A 14,600-nucleotide genomic window follows, 5' to 3' on the forward strand; every position below is an offset into this window, starting at 1 on the left:
ATTCTTCCACTGCAAATCTACCATTCCAGTGTTTTACTTGTTATATTGTATTTACTTCGCCACCATGGCCTTTTTTTGTTGCCTTTACCTCCCTTATCTCACCTCATTTGCTCACATCGTATATAGACTTGTTTATACTGTATTATTGACTGTATGTTTGTTTTACTCCATGTGTAACTCTGTGTCGTTGTATGTGTCTAACTGCTTTGCTTTATCTTGGCCAGGTTGCAATTGTAAATGAGAACTTGTTCTCAGCTTGCCTACCTGGTTAAATAAAGGTGAAAAAAACACTTTAAGAAACCTGAACTAACGTTAGGTGTCTGGCTAAACTACCAGCATTCTGCAAGGCAAGGAATTAGAGTAGATGTGAGATCACAAATTAAACATTTTCTTTGAGAATGACATCTGTGCTAGTGTGGCCGATGTGAAATGGCTAGCTAGTTAGCGGTGGTGCGGCTAATAGTGTTTCAGTCGGTGACGTCACTCGCTCTGAGACCTAGAAGTAGTTGCTCTGCAAGGGCCGGCGGCTTTTGTGGCGCGATGGGTAAGATGCTTTGTGAGGTACTGTGGTTGATGTGTTGGGGCGAGGAGAGGGACAGAAGCTATACTGTTACAGTAGCAAACTATCTTGATGAGTGTTATTGGAAAACTCTTCTAGTTGTTAAAACAGAAACAGGTGTTGTAGCTAACTAAACACTGCACAGTGTTACACTGAATCAGCACTTTGACCGTCAGAGAAGTAAGATAACTTGACCTGAAGTGACATTAACTAAGCTCAAGATCAGGATGAACACATGCTTTTATTCCTAGCAGATACCTGATATGTAAACTCAGTAATGTTAGTATGCTAAATCCATGCTTAGACTCTGGACCTCAGTCACAATAGGAACCGTGACCATCAACTGGGAGGGATTTCCAAAATGTAAACTGCTCAGAATAGCTCTGAGCGAATTCCCAGAATCCGCTTTAATCCACTGCACTCTGACTATCTCGTGCAGATAATGTGTCACCATGTCTTCTAATCGTGTCGCTAACTGAGTTAGCTGAGGGCCCTGGTGTGACTTTTCACTAAGTACAGTTCTTGGATCAGTTTCCCCTTCCCAATACTAACCTTAATCATTAGTGGGGGGAAATGAGAAACTGATCCAAGATCAGTATCTAGGGGCAATTTCACCCTACTCTCACTCACAAACCCATCTCGATTGAAGAATCACATCCAAGACGACAGACCCTTGATTTCTACTGTTTAATGATGGTAAAGACATGTCATTTGCAGGACATTATTGATTAACCCAATACAACCACACTGGCTGTTATTGCTACATTTTCATTACATTGGTAGTCAATTACTGTATCTTGAAGATAAGTAACATACCGCTATAACCACACCGGTGATAAGGATTAGTAACATTTTATTAGAGGGGTTAAAAGTGACAACTAAGAACAAATTCAAGAGAGAAAAGCCATCATTCATAAGTATGTATCTAACATCTTAGCAGAAAACTATGAATTTGCAGCTAGCTACCTAGCTAGCATGCACACGAGCTGGCATTACTCAAACCAAAAGATTTATACATTAGGAACTAGCTGGAATTATAAGAAAGGTATGTGGGGGGGGGGGGTAAAGACTCAACTAGTAACGGGTTACGATCTAGGCCTAGTAGTACCAAGTAACTATTCCACAGCTGAAATTCAAAATAAAATATGATGGGATGGATATAGGACAAAACCCACTGGACTCAAACGGATTGATACAACATTGTTTCTATGCCATTTCAATAAAAACATTCAAATGTGATGACGTTGAATCACTGTGGAAAACTGATTGGATTTGCAAAATGTTATCAAACGTGTTGTAGTGTATAAACGTGTTGTATAATTTCATGTTAGTCGACGACACAATCAAATGTAAATCATAACTAGATGTTGAACTCGCGTTTGTGACCAGTGGGAAGTAATACTTCATTGTTTTACAAATATGTACTAAGTGGGTTGTAACCAATACCATCACTGGCAGTTTCAGACCTGATTTGAGTTACTGTGGGGGACTTTGTGATGCTTTGCCTTTGTTTTCAATTATTTGGGTGAAAGGGTGATTCTGAAATAAATCCTATACATAAAAGCACATTGTGTTTCAAACAAATATAGTTCCGCACAACTGTAAACATATTCCTGCTTAAGTGCATGTTGCAATAACCTTTTAGTACATCAAATACCTATTTTAATTTTATTTACATATACCAAATGAAATAAATTAAGATGCAGTCAAAAGTAAGTCTATGGAAGAAGTAATACATTTTTCCCCCCAATTACTTTGTAGATATCCTTGTATGTTATTCTTATCGTGAATCTTGGTCAATTACTAAATTACAAGCTAGTACAAAACTAAAAAAAAAATTGAGATATGCATTACCTACACAGACAATGTTACTATAACAACTAAAGCTATTGGCAAATGGAATGGTATTTAAAACAATTGTTCACAATTTTCCATTCCATAGTTTTGGCTGCTTTTTGCGATCTCCTAAGTAACGACCCTGGTTACGGTAAGGTCTCGTTAGGACAAGGCAGGGTAATAACTGAACAATACAAATATTATAAAGGAAACCAAAACAGTTCATTTCAAAATGAGCCATGAATGACTCAATCAGCATTCTAGTAATACTGTCAAAACCACAGTAGTGTCTTAAGGAATGCAGAAGCTTTACACACTACCTAAAGAAACAATGGCAAACAAGTAACAAGACCGGCCACAACATCTTGAACTATGATATTGCTATACATAAATTCAGCAACAGTATCATCTGTGACGTTTCGATATTGCCTTTAAGGTGGTCCATACTTGTATTAGAACTAGAGTCCAGATAAAACATTGAAAGAAACATGTCAATAATATTATGAAAAGTGCCATAACTTCTCAGGATATCTAGTGAACACACAATAGCCTATTTCACTAACGCTGTTGAATTTTAGATTTCAACAAACTTTACTGACTTAAAATAATGTGTTTGGTTACAATAGGCTGCCTGAGAATTCTGCTTTTATGTTTCCCCAAACCTATAACTTGCTGTTCCCCCATTATCTAACAGATTGCAAGAGCTTTTAAGACTCACACACATTGCAACACATGTGCATCTAGCGTTAGTCTGCAGATCATTCACATTTTTCAAGCAATTCTACATGTAAAATGAGTGTGCACTTGGTTTAGCAAATTATGTTCAGAGGTGCTAACTACTCCCGACCAGCAAACCCTATTGGTGTGTCTGAGCCCTTAAGCATTGAAATGGTAGCCTGGTAGTAGCAGATCAGTTTGTGCTTTAGTCAACTCCTCTATCGGGTTTGTCGTCATGCCATAAACAGAACGTATACCATAACAACAGAAGAGGAATTGACTAACTCTGTCGAGTTTGTCGTCATGCCATAAACAGAATGTATACCATAACAACAGAAGAGGAATTGACTAACTCTGTCGAGTTTGTCGTCATGCCATAAACAGAATGTATACCATAACAACAGAAGAGGAATTGACTAACTCCTCTGTCGAGTTTGTCGTCATGCCATAAACAGAATGTATACCATAACAACAGAAGAGGAATTGACTAACTCCTCTGTCGAGTTTGTCGTCATGCCATAAACAGAATGTATACCATAACAACAGAAGAGGCACTGACTAAAGCACATACATATCTGTAACCAGATTATTGATCTTGTGGCAAAAGTTGTGGGATTTTTTTTTTTTTTTAACTAATCCCTTTTCAAATGAAGAGAGAAAATTGATGAAAGGATGAGTCCCAAATGGCACCATATTCCCTATGTAGTGCACCACTTTTGATCAGAGCCTTATGTGCCCTGGTCAAAAGTAGTGCAATACATGAGGAATAGGTTGTCAATTTAGACACAAGCCTTACTTTAATCCCTTTTAACAGGCTGACATGGGACAGAATATGAGGAGTCTGTCTGTACACGGTCACACCATGGCACCAATAGGATCCCACAAGCCATCTCAGTTAGCAATCTCTTGTAGATATTGGAATATAAAGTTGACATCACATAACCACAGTTAGCAACTTCTTTCAGAGGGCAGTAGCAAAAATAGCACGACAGGGCTCAAAGTCACCAGTAGTGTCTATTAGATGAGATCAATGTTCTTCTGGCTGCGTCGCAGACAGGTGTCCTTTACCACCTAGTACCCAATCATCCTCCTAATCATGGCGGGTTTAGAGAATGGCCAGCCGTACTCGTTGGGCACAGGGCCGTTGACGTTGCATTCGAAGAAGGAGAACATGGGGAACCAGATGCGGGCCCTGCGACTCTGCTGGTAGGCCCTGGTGTTAGCCAGCGTGTGGTAGTACAGGAAAAGCCTGGTTGTGATGTAGAAAGCTATGAAGACGTCGATGGAGTAGTGTTCATGGGCCGCCAGGATAAAGAAGATCCCAAACAAGTTTAGGACCCACGATAAGGTGTGGATGAAGTTCCAACCCCTTGGTGTGTCTGTTGATGTACACATAAAAACAGCAAATTGATGAGTTAGAAAGTTGAATTTCAGTCATGTTAAAACTCAGGTTGTGCCCCAAATGACACCCTATTCCCTTACATAATGCACTACATCTTTATTGATTCTGGTCTCAGTGTAGACCCATTATCTGTATGCGATTTTCAAATCAGTCAAACTTAATTTATATCAAATCAAATTTATTTATATAGCCCTTCATACATCAGCTGATATCTCAAAGTGCTGTACAGAAACCCAGCCTAAAACCCCAAACAGCAAGCAATGCAGGTGTTGAAGCACCTATAGAGAACATTTCTCACAGAGGATGCATTTCAAAGTGCTTAACAAATAAAACAAAAGTGAGAACATTAAAAACCTAATACATTTTCTAAAATGAGAAATTCTAAAGAATAGTAAAACAATAAATTAACAGTGGACATGAGACAAATTAATTAAAACAATTTGAAATAAATAAAATGTATAGAATGTGATCAAATAGTATGGCTAAAAGCACACAAAGTAAAAGCACGGCTAAAAAGATTATAGAGTAAAAAAGTTACAGTTTCTGAGGCCCCTCCCCTCCGGTAGGCTGTTCTAAAGGCCAGGACCATAATGGCTAATGGCAGCCTGAACTTTGGAACAACTGGCGGTGGGGACCGACTGGACACATATCTTAAAAGGATATCATACACGTATTCGGGTGCAAGGCCAAGTAGTTATTTGAAAAGCTTTAAAAACATTTAAATATTAACTATAAAACTAGCAGGCAACAAGTTTAGGGACTTTAAAATAGGTGGTATGTGTGCTCTCCTTCTGGTCTTCGTTAGCACATACTGCTATCAAACAGTTTAAAATCTGTCAGTGGCTCAGTTGGTAGAGCATGGTGCTTGCAACGACAGGATCGTGGATCTGATTCCCACTGGGGTCACCCATACGGAAAATGTATGCATGCATGACTAAGTCGCTTTGGACAAAAGCATCAGGTAAATTGGAATATATTATTATATAAGTGGTCTGGTCTTGATGCCCTTCATGCAGTTACAGCTAATGGACACATGATGGCAGCAAAGGGACAACACATGATGTACATAAGTTCTTCCTACTTACAGTCAATTACAATTATTGTCTGCAACAGGTGACAGTGAAAGTAACAGTAAAATGATATGGAACACTTACATTCTGTCACAAAGAAGTTGAGCATGGTGATGACCACTGTGTGACCGCTGAACATGTAGTCACCACATGTGTGGACACCTGTGAGAGACATTCCAAATCCACTCCAGATGGCCAGAGCTCGATGCAGTTTTGCCCACATGTCACCATAAATCTCAGGGAAAGAGAAGTTAAGTGTCACTATTAAGATTTTACCCTCTCGTGAGATGAAAGAAAATTGCTACCCATAGTGTTTGTACAGTGCGGCCAGATTGTATCTATAAAAAGATACACGTGTGTGTGTTATGATGAGATCATCCTCAACCTGGAGGAAATGCTGATGTGTGTGTGTGTGTGTTATGATGAGATCATCCTCAACCTGGAGGAAATGCTGATGTGTGTGTGTGTGTTATGATGAGATCATCCTCAACCTGGAGGAAATGCTGATGTGTGTGTGTGTGTGTTATGATGAGATCATCCTCAACCTGGAGGAAATGCTGATGTGTGTGTGTAATGATGAGATCATCCTCAACCTGGAGGAAATGCTGATGTGTGTGTGTGTGTTATGATGAGATCATCCTCAACCTGGAGGAAATGCTGATGTGTGTGTGTGTGTAATGATGAGATCATCCTCAACCTGGAGGAAATGCTGATGTGTGTGTGTGTGTTATGATGAGATCATCCTCAACCTGGAGGAAATGCTGATGTGTGTGTGTGTGTTCAACCTGGAGAAAAATGTGTGTGTGTGTGTGTGTGTAATAATGAGATCATCCTCAACCTGGAGGAAATGCTGATGTGTGTGTGTGTGTGTGTTATGATGAGATCATCCTCAACCTGGAGGAAATGCTGATGTGTGTGTGTGTGTGTGTGTGTGTGTGTGTGTGTGAAATGCTGTGTGTGTGTGTGTGTAATAATGAGATCATCCTCAACCTGGAGGAAATGCTGATGTGTGTAATGAGATCATCCTCAACCTGGAGGAAATGCTGATGTGTGTGTGTGTGTTATGATGAGATCATCCTCAACCTGGAGGAAATGCTGATGTGTGTGTGTGTGTGTGTGTGTGTGTAATAATGAGATCATCCTCAACCTGGAGGAAATGCTGATGTGTGTAATGATGAGATCATCCTCAACCTGGAGGAAATGCTAGTGTGTGTGTAATGATGAGATCATCCTCAACCTGGAGGAAATGCTGATGTGTGTGTGTGTGTGTGTGTGTGTGATAATGAGATCATCCTCAACCTGGAGGAAATGCTGATGTGTGTAATGATGAGATCATCCTCAACCTGGAGGAAATGCCAGTGTGTGTGTGTGTGTAATGATGAGATCATCCTCAACCTGGAGGAAATGCTGATGTGTGTGTGTGTGTGCGCGCATGTGCATGGAGCTGTAGTACCTTTCCTGAGCACTGCAGGTGCTGTCCTGGCACTGACAGAGAGGTGACGAACATGGTGACGCAACGCAGCATGAACACTGTCCCCATGAGGCTGCACAGGCGCCGCAGCAGAACTGACCTTCAGCAGAGCAGACGTTACACATGAACTAGACCAGTGGTTTTCAAACCTCTCCTCTGGGACCCCCGCAAGTTTCACAACTTTGTTGTAACCCTGAACTAACTCACTGATTCAAGTAGTCAAAAGGCATAATAATTAGTTGATCATTTTAATGTGGTGTGCTAGCTCTGGAATAGTTCAAATAAATGGAACGGGTGGGTGTCCCTAAGGAGAAGTAAAAACTTTTTTTTTTAAACCCTGGACGAGTTAAACGTTTTACAATTCTATTCATTTCATGGTGAAATTCGAGATACTAGTTTAAATAATGTCTAGGCTATAGGTGTGACGAACATATTTTCCTATGGACCAGTCAATAGCCAGTACTCTACCTGTGCTTGTGCAGCAGCAGAACTAGCAGCCAGATATTACACAGGATCACTCCACATGCCTCTGCCATGGCAAAGGCCCATGGTATTCTAGGTACACTGTTAAGAGAAAGACATGTTTATTGGCTAATCTACTTAAATGCAAGCTGCCTGGTATTGAGCATTTTGATTCTTTTCCCAGGCTTGGCTAATGTTTATGAAGTATCACAACCATTAACAGATAATAGCCAATAATAATAATAATAATAATAATAATAATAATAATAATAATATGATGAAGAATATTATGCATCAACATTCAATATGACTTCATTGGAAAAACGAAACAGCCTAGTAGATGCAAGCCGCAAGCCTAATCCAGTGCAACTGGAAAAACACACCTGACAAACCTGCATGAGGTTAAGGCAAACAGCAAGCCACCTCTCGATTGCATTAAGATAGAGGTTTATGTCAGGTATGACAACCTGCCAGTCAGATGATAAACGCAGGGAACCTAGGGCTACATTTAGCCTAGTTGCTGCTTTCTCGTTTAATTGTTTATTTTATTGAACCTTTATTAACTAGGCAAGCCAGTTAAGAATCAATTATTATTTACAATGACAGCCTACCCGGCCAAACCCTAATAACTCTGGGCCAATTGTGTGCCGCCCTATGGGACTCCCAATCACGGCCGGTTGTGATACAGCCTGGAATCAAACCAGGGTATGTGGTGACGCCTCTAGCACAGAGAACATTTTACATTTGGCTCAGAATTTTAAAAATAAATAATCTTAACAGAGAAAAATGTCCTCCTGTGTGCTACATATATTCCCAGCCCACTGACACTCCTATCAGATAACAGCAAAATCACAGTATACTTGAACAGAGCAATACTCAATCATGAGGCATCAAAGTCAAAGGAACTGAATAATATTAAGAAATGCTATAGATGGAAAGAATGTAGTGTGGAAACATACCAAAAAACAAGCCCACTCATCTTGCCAACAGTAATCTGAAACATTTTCACACCATGAGCAAGTCCAACTACACTCTCAGTTAGAACAAGCTGGACATTCAAGTCCTGTGTGGCTCAGTTGGTTGAGCATGATGCTTGCAAAGCTAGGGTTGTGGGTTCGAGTCCTACGAGGGACCAGTATGAAAATGTATGCACTCAGTACTATCAGTTGCTCTGGATAAGAGCGTCTGCTAAATTACTAAAATTGTCAAGAGCAATGTGAGTCATCATGAACAAAAGGTCATGGAAGCAATCTACTCAAAGTAGGAGAAGTCAAGAAACTGTTAATGGCAGGGCATGCTATTTAGTTTCAGAATAGGCTATGGTTGTGTCCCAAATGGCACCCTATGCCTGTATAGGTGAAACACTGGACACCGTTCCAAAAACAAGCAAGAGTTCAAATGTATTTTTTTTATTTCAAATTTTAATTTTTTTACCCTTTTTCTCCCCAATTTCGTGGTATCCAATTGTTGTAGTAGCTACTATCTTGTCTCATCGCTACAACTCCCGTACGGGCTCGGGAGAGACGAAGGTTGAAAGTCATGCGTCCTCTGATACACAACCCAACCAGCCGTACTGCTTCTTAACACAGCGCGCATCCAACCCGGAAGCCAGACGCACCAATGTTTCGGAGGAAACACCGTGCACCTGGCAACCTTGGTTAGCGCGCACTGCGCCCGGCCCGCCACAGGAGTCGCTGGTGCGCGATGAGACAAGGACATCCCTACCGACCAAGCCCTCCCTAACCCGGACGACGCTAGGCCAATTGTGCGTCGCCCAGGGACTCTGATGGCGAACCCAGGGACTCTGATGGCACAGCTGGCGCTGCAGTACAGCGCCCTTAACCACTGCGCCACTCGGGAGGCCCCGCAAGAGTTAAAATTGAAAAAATTCAAGTAGCGTAAATTCAGCTTGGTTCCTAGTAAAATGTTATCACCACAGCATCAGTTATGTTAACATTTGAAAAACAGAGGTGTTTGCTGAACAGTCACAAGCAGGTCTACATGTACATTACTTAGGATGTGGGGAACAGCAACCCACCTGTCTAAGAAAATATCTGGCAAGGGCGGGTAGGTGCGCATGTCCGGCACCCTCTCGTGCACGATCACCATGACGAAGGAGGTAAATCCAAAAACGAACACAACATAGATGGCACTAAGCGCAGTCTTCCAGTACTCAGGGTCCAGCCTCCTGCTCCCTCCATGCTTGTACTTCCCATTTGTATACTGAAGATACTGCTCCCCAACCGGTGCAGTGTCTGTGTTAGAGTTATCACACTCTCTACTGGAGTCTCCATTGCAGTGCCAGTCCCCACCGCCACCCTGAGGGGAGTGTCCGTCGAACGGGACCCCCAGCTCCTCCAGGATGTCCAAGTTTTGTTTCTGCAGCTTGCGGAGGGACACCATCAGCCTCTTGATGTCCCCCAGCACCTTGAGCTCAAGCGGGGGAGAGCGTAGGTCGTACTCGCTGAGGGTGAGTAAGGACATGCCATCCAGACGGTGCTTGTTGCACAGCAGGTCTACATAGTGGCAGAAGCCCTCGTCCTTCAGCCACTTGGCTACATGCTTGGTGGTCCACTGTCGGATGTTCAACTGGGTGCTGCTAGACATCTCCAGTTCACTCTGAAAACTGTAAAAAAAAAAAAAAAAAAAAAAAAAAGATTAACCTCGACTCCAAGAACCAAATCTCGCATGTGCCCTTATGTATTTATCCCATGACAGATTTAATATCACGTGAAAAGATATGAGGAATAAAAAAGGAAGTCCCCAAATATATATTGTAGCAATCAGTACCCCGGTACTTTTATGAAAGAGAAAACACTGCAACACTGTGTCATTATATAGAGAACTAGTCATCCACCACTTCCACTGAATCAGCATTTCAGAAATACTGTTGGTTCCCTATTAAGCCAAGCAAGACTTCAACATGAGTCAAATCAAATTTTGTCACATGCTGTGAATACAACAGGTGTGGACCTTACCGTGAAATGCTTACTTACAAGCCCTTAACCAACAATACAGTTTAAAAAATAATTAAGAAAATATTTACTAAATAAAAAGTAAAACGAACACAATAAAATAACAATAACGAGGCTATATACTGGGGGTACCGGTACCAAGTCAATGTGGAGGCTATATACAGGGGGTACCGGTACCGAGTCAATGTGGAGGTTATATACTGGGGGTACCGGTACCGAGTCAATGTGGAGGCTATATACAGGGGGTACCGGTACCGAGTCAATGTGGAGGCTATATACAGGGGGTACCGGTACCGAGTCAATGTGGAGGCTATATACAGGGGGTACCGGTACCGAGTCAATGTGGAGGCTATATACAGGGGGTACCGGTACCGAGTCAATGTGGAGGCTACATACCGGGGGTACCGGTACCGAGTCAATGTGGAGGCTATATACAGGGGGTACCTGTACCGAGTCAATTGTGGAGGCTATATACAGGGGGTACCGGTACCGAGTCAATGTGGAGGCTATATACAGGGGGTACCGGTACCGAGTCAATGTGGAGGCTATATACAGGGGGTACCGGTACCGAGTCAATGTGGAGGCTATATACAGGGGGTACCTGTACCGAGTCAATTGTGGAGGCTATATACAGGGGGTACCGGTACCGAGTCAATGTGGAGGCTATATACAGGGGGGGTACGAGTCAATGTGGAGGCTACATACCGGGGAGTCAATGTGGAGGCTATATACAGGGGTACCTGTACCGAGTCAATTGTGGAGGCTATATACAGGGGTACCGGTACCGAGTCAATGTGGAGGCTATATACAGGGGTACCGGTACCGAGTCAATGTGGAGGCTATATACAGGGGGTACCGGTACCGAGTCAATGTGGAGGCTATATACAGGGGGTACCGGTACCGAGTCAATGTGGAGGCTATATACTGGGGGTACCGGTACCGAGTCAATGTGGAGGCTATATACTGGGGGTACCGGTACCGAGTCAATGTGGAGGCTATATACTGGGGGTACCGGTACCGAGTCAATGTGCGGGGGTACAGGTTAGTCCAGGTAATAAAGTGACTATCCCAAGATAATAAACAGTGAGTAGCAGTAATATCACTGACAAAAGAGGCACATACTATCCACTGCTTCAAGACAAACTTCACCTTCTCCTCCCATCTGGTTGTTAAATTGTGGTCACTAAAAACAGTTTTCCACTGAAACATATGTGCTCCCAAGAAAGGACTTAGCCTACAGTACACATTGTCAGACTTCAACTTATGTACTTATCTACCTATATCCCTCAAGTACAGAAACTGTGTGCCAAGCTGATATTGACGACAGATGAAGGAACAGAAACAGTTGCTTAATCTTGCGAGCCACACCCTCCATTATTCCATTGTGGAATTCCAGAGTAGTTACATATAGGGTAAAGAGCAACTTGAACTATACTGCTTGCTTCTGTTTAGAGAACAGAGCAACCATCCATTACATTATTTCAGGTGGGGCTGTGTGTCACAAGGACACATTTTTAAAATCTTCATAAAAAGACAGCCCAACAATGCAGCAGCCCATCGATGCTGAACAAAAAAAATCAAAGCAACATGCAACAATTTCAAAGATTCTGCTGAGTTACAGTTCATATAAGGAAATCAGTCAATTGAAATGAATTCATTTGGCCCTAATCTATGGATTTCACATGACTGGGCAAAGGCTCAGCCATGGATGGGCACAGGCGGGCACAGGCCCACCCACCGGGGAGCCATGCCCAGCCAATCAGAATGAGTTCTTCCCCTACAAAAGGCCTTGGCGCACTTACTACGTGTAAATGCTAAAAGACAGGAATGAGGTTGGTAGATAACTAAGTGCATCATTGTAGCAAAGTATTTATAAACAAAAAAACTTCTCTTAAACATTTAATTCATTTTTGTTCTACTATCTATACAATACAGGCATAAATGATTTTGGCCCAATAGGCCTGGCATATTCCCATGTTCAAGGAGCTTTCTGTTTTGATAGGGTTATTTTGCCTACCTGTAGTTTGTTGCTTTAGTACAGTTGTGAGCATTTAGAGGTTTTTAGCGGAGCAGTTGGTAAGAGACTGGAGCGCCTGAGTGGGGCTCAATCACCACTCCATGAGCGGGATTTCCAACTGCTCAACTCCATAAATCATGGAGTTTAACTTAATCGGCTAATTTGGCAGAGGACAGTGTTCTAGTGACAGGAAGTACGATTATTTTTATTAACTCAGATTTTTTCGACTCCTTAATTTAAAATAACTAATCTTTCGACTCAGGTCGTTCATTTGGTTCAGAAGAACTGAAAGTTATAAATAGTAATGATTCTACAATTCTCTCGTTCACAATAAGGGGTTTATTGGAGCTGTTATTTGTGACAGACTTGTAAAACCGTGTTTTAAAACAATATACCGGGATATTTGTTGATGGCTAGGCATACAAATAAGATCATTTCTTGGAACATTTGAAACGAGGTCTAGTTGTGGCCGCAACCGGACTAAATCGTGAACGATTTGACAGAACGCATTACCTCTACAGTGAGGGTGATATGAACACAATATCGTTCGCGGGCTGCAGCGGCACCCCAAACGATTCGAATTGGTTGAACAGAGGATGTGTATGTTTTAGTTCTACAAAGCTGTGTCCATCATAACAATCAATAATCAATTCATTGCATTAATTCTTGCACCATGTGATCAATGATCAGTTCTAAACATGTATTTTATTCTCTGCCTGCACATCACTACTGTGTACAGTGTCCCTGGCAATACAAACTGTCCCCATGTGATGGTATTTCCACACTTAAGTATTGCACCCATTAAACGCAATACAGATCACTTGTGGGCTTTTAACTAATATCAAATACACAGAGAATGATGGTGACATCTCTGGCAACAGCCTCGTCTTTAGCAGGCCAGGCAGGGATGACGGTGGCTACAGTAGTTCGCTGATACAGCTGAGGACTTTAATTAACGGACATTAGCTAACTAGATAGTTAACTAACTACACGACTGACTGACATACCGCCAAGCCCAGTAAGCTTGCTGTGTAGCTTCCTAAAAATATGCAGAACACATTTCATTTCCATGCTCAGAATACATTAGCTAGCAACAAAGCGTACATTCAGGCATAGTGTACCAGTTGGCTAGCATGCTAACGTTAGGCTGATAGGTTAGCTAGTAATCTAGCAGTAAATACTCACCAGAATTCAGATTAAACTTTTAGCTGCCGCGGCGAGTAATATGACTAGCTATATGGCATCTCACTTGAATCTGACGAAGCTATAGTTACGTTTAGTGCAATAAGAGGATTGAGGCAAATCATTTCGCCCGGCTGCTGATTATAGTATCTGCCTTGCTGTTGACATTACCAAAAAGGAGCGACGACCGTAAATACTAGAAGAGCCGCGCACAGGCGGGCTAGTCAGTTTTCTTGTACTTCTTGTACTATGACCTCTACTGGTGAAATTACAGTATCGGTATGCAAAGCACAGTAAGTAGTTCAATGCATTGTTCATGACCCATACAATAACCTATAACATAATGTAGAATATATACAAATTTGGTGAGTCACTCACTGTAGCCGACCTTAGATCTATGTAAAGTTGCATGACATATGTAAGATTTAAGACATAGGTCTAAGTTTAACTACACAAACAGACATAAATCAGGCCATTTTAATTTTAGACTGAGGGGAAGGAAGGACACCTGTTCCTGTCACTATAAACAGGCCTATCTAAAGCCTCAACTAGGCTAATTACCACCATACAACATCAGAAAATGAAGAGGAAAGATAGCTAATATCACATAGGAGCCCATTTTACCACTGTGTTGTAATTGTGCCTTTTAAAATATTTTCTATTGAATCTTATTTAAAGCTCTCACAATGTCTGAAAGGGGCATTTCATTGCACTGTTTACACTACACTGTGCCCTGTGCATATGACAAATAAACATTGATTTGTATGTTGATTGTGTGGTACCAGTATCGCACATTGACTCAGTACTGGTACCCCCGGTATATAGCCTCATTATTGTTATTTTATTGTTGCTCTTTTATTTTTTACTTTAGTTCATTTACTTTTCTTAAAACTGCATTGTTGGTTAATT

The 14,600-nt window shown here is 41.7% G+C and overlaps 2 protein-coding genes and 1 long non-coding RNA gene across 3 annotated transcripts; all 3 read right to left on the reverse strand.

Moving 5' to 3' along the window:
* Positions 1-1,232: 1,232 nt before the first annotated feature.
* On the reverse strand, positions 1,233-13,908 carry LOC118397291 (sphingomyelin synthase-related protein 1-like). Its single transcript, XM_035791913.2, has 6 exons — positions 13,695-13,908; positions 9,556-10,143; positions 7,524-7,619; positions 7,038-7,155; positions 5,669-5,819; positions 1,233-4,491 (listed from the first exon to the last, which is right to left on the reverse strand). Exons 2-6 carry the CDS (start codon positions 10,122-10,124, stop codon positions 4,184-4,186), a joined length of 1,242 nt encoding a protein of 413 aa, XP_035647806.1. The 5' UTR covers positions 10,125-10,143; positions 13,695-13,908; the 3' UTR covers positions 1,233-4,183.
* Positions 5,828-7,028, reverse strand: LOC127910273 (uncharacterized). Its single transcript, XR_008074069.1, has 3 exons — positions 6,616-7,028; positions 6,423-6,478; positions 5,828-6,333 (listed from the first exon to the last, which is right to left on the reverse strand). It is a non-coding gene; the product is annotated as an uncharacterized LOC127910273 (long non-coding RNA).
* LOC127913266 (uncharacterized) lies at positions 10,154-11,701 on the reverse strand. The gene is made up of 2 exons (XM_052485182.1): positions 11,310-11,701; positions 10,154-11,093 (listed from the first exon to the last, which is right to left on the reverse strand). The coding sequence occupies exons 1-2, from the start codon at positions 11,699-11,701 to the stop codon at positions 10,520-10,522; spliced, it is 966 nt and encodes a 321-aa protein (XP_052341142.1). The 3' UTR covers positions 10,154-10,519.
* Positions 13,909-14,600: the final 692 nt, after the last annotated feature.

Source organism: Oncorhynchus keta, chromosome 2, assembly GCF_023373465.1.
Source record: "Oncorhynchus keta strain PuntledgeMale-10-30-2019 chromosome 2, Oket_V2, whole genome shotgun sequence".
Classification (NCBI taxonomy): domain Eukaryota; kingdom Metazoa; phylum Chordata; class Actinopteri; order Salmoniformes; family Salmonidae; genus Oncorhynchus; species Oncorhynchus keta.

Bases quoted from the DNA above. Each gene is read 5' to 3' on its own strand.
- LOC118397291 (XM_035791913.2), bottom strand. From the start codon at position 10,124: ATGTCTAGCAGCACCCAGTTGAACATCCGACAGTGGACCACCAAGCAT. The intron at 7,620-9,555 runs GTGGGTTGCTGT...TTCTCTTAACAG, and splicing joins CCAGATATTTTCTTAGACAG to TGTACCTAGAATACCATGGG. The intron at 5,820-7,037 runs GTACTACAGCTC...TCTTTCCCTGAG, and splicing joins ACCTGCAGTGCTCAGGAAAG to ATTTATGGTGACATGTGGGC.
- LOC127913266 (XM_052485182.1), bottom strand. From the start codon at position 11,701: ATGTTTCAGTGGAAAACTGTTTTTAGTGACCACAATTTAACAACCAGA. The intron at 11,094-11,309 runs GTACCCCTGTAT...GACTCGGTACAG, and splicing joins TCCACATTGACTCGGTACCG to GTACCCCCTGTATATAGCCT.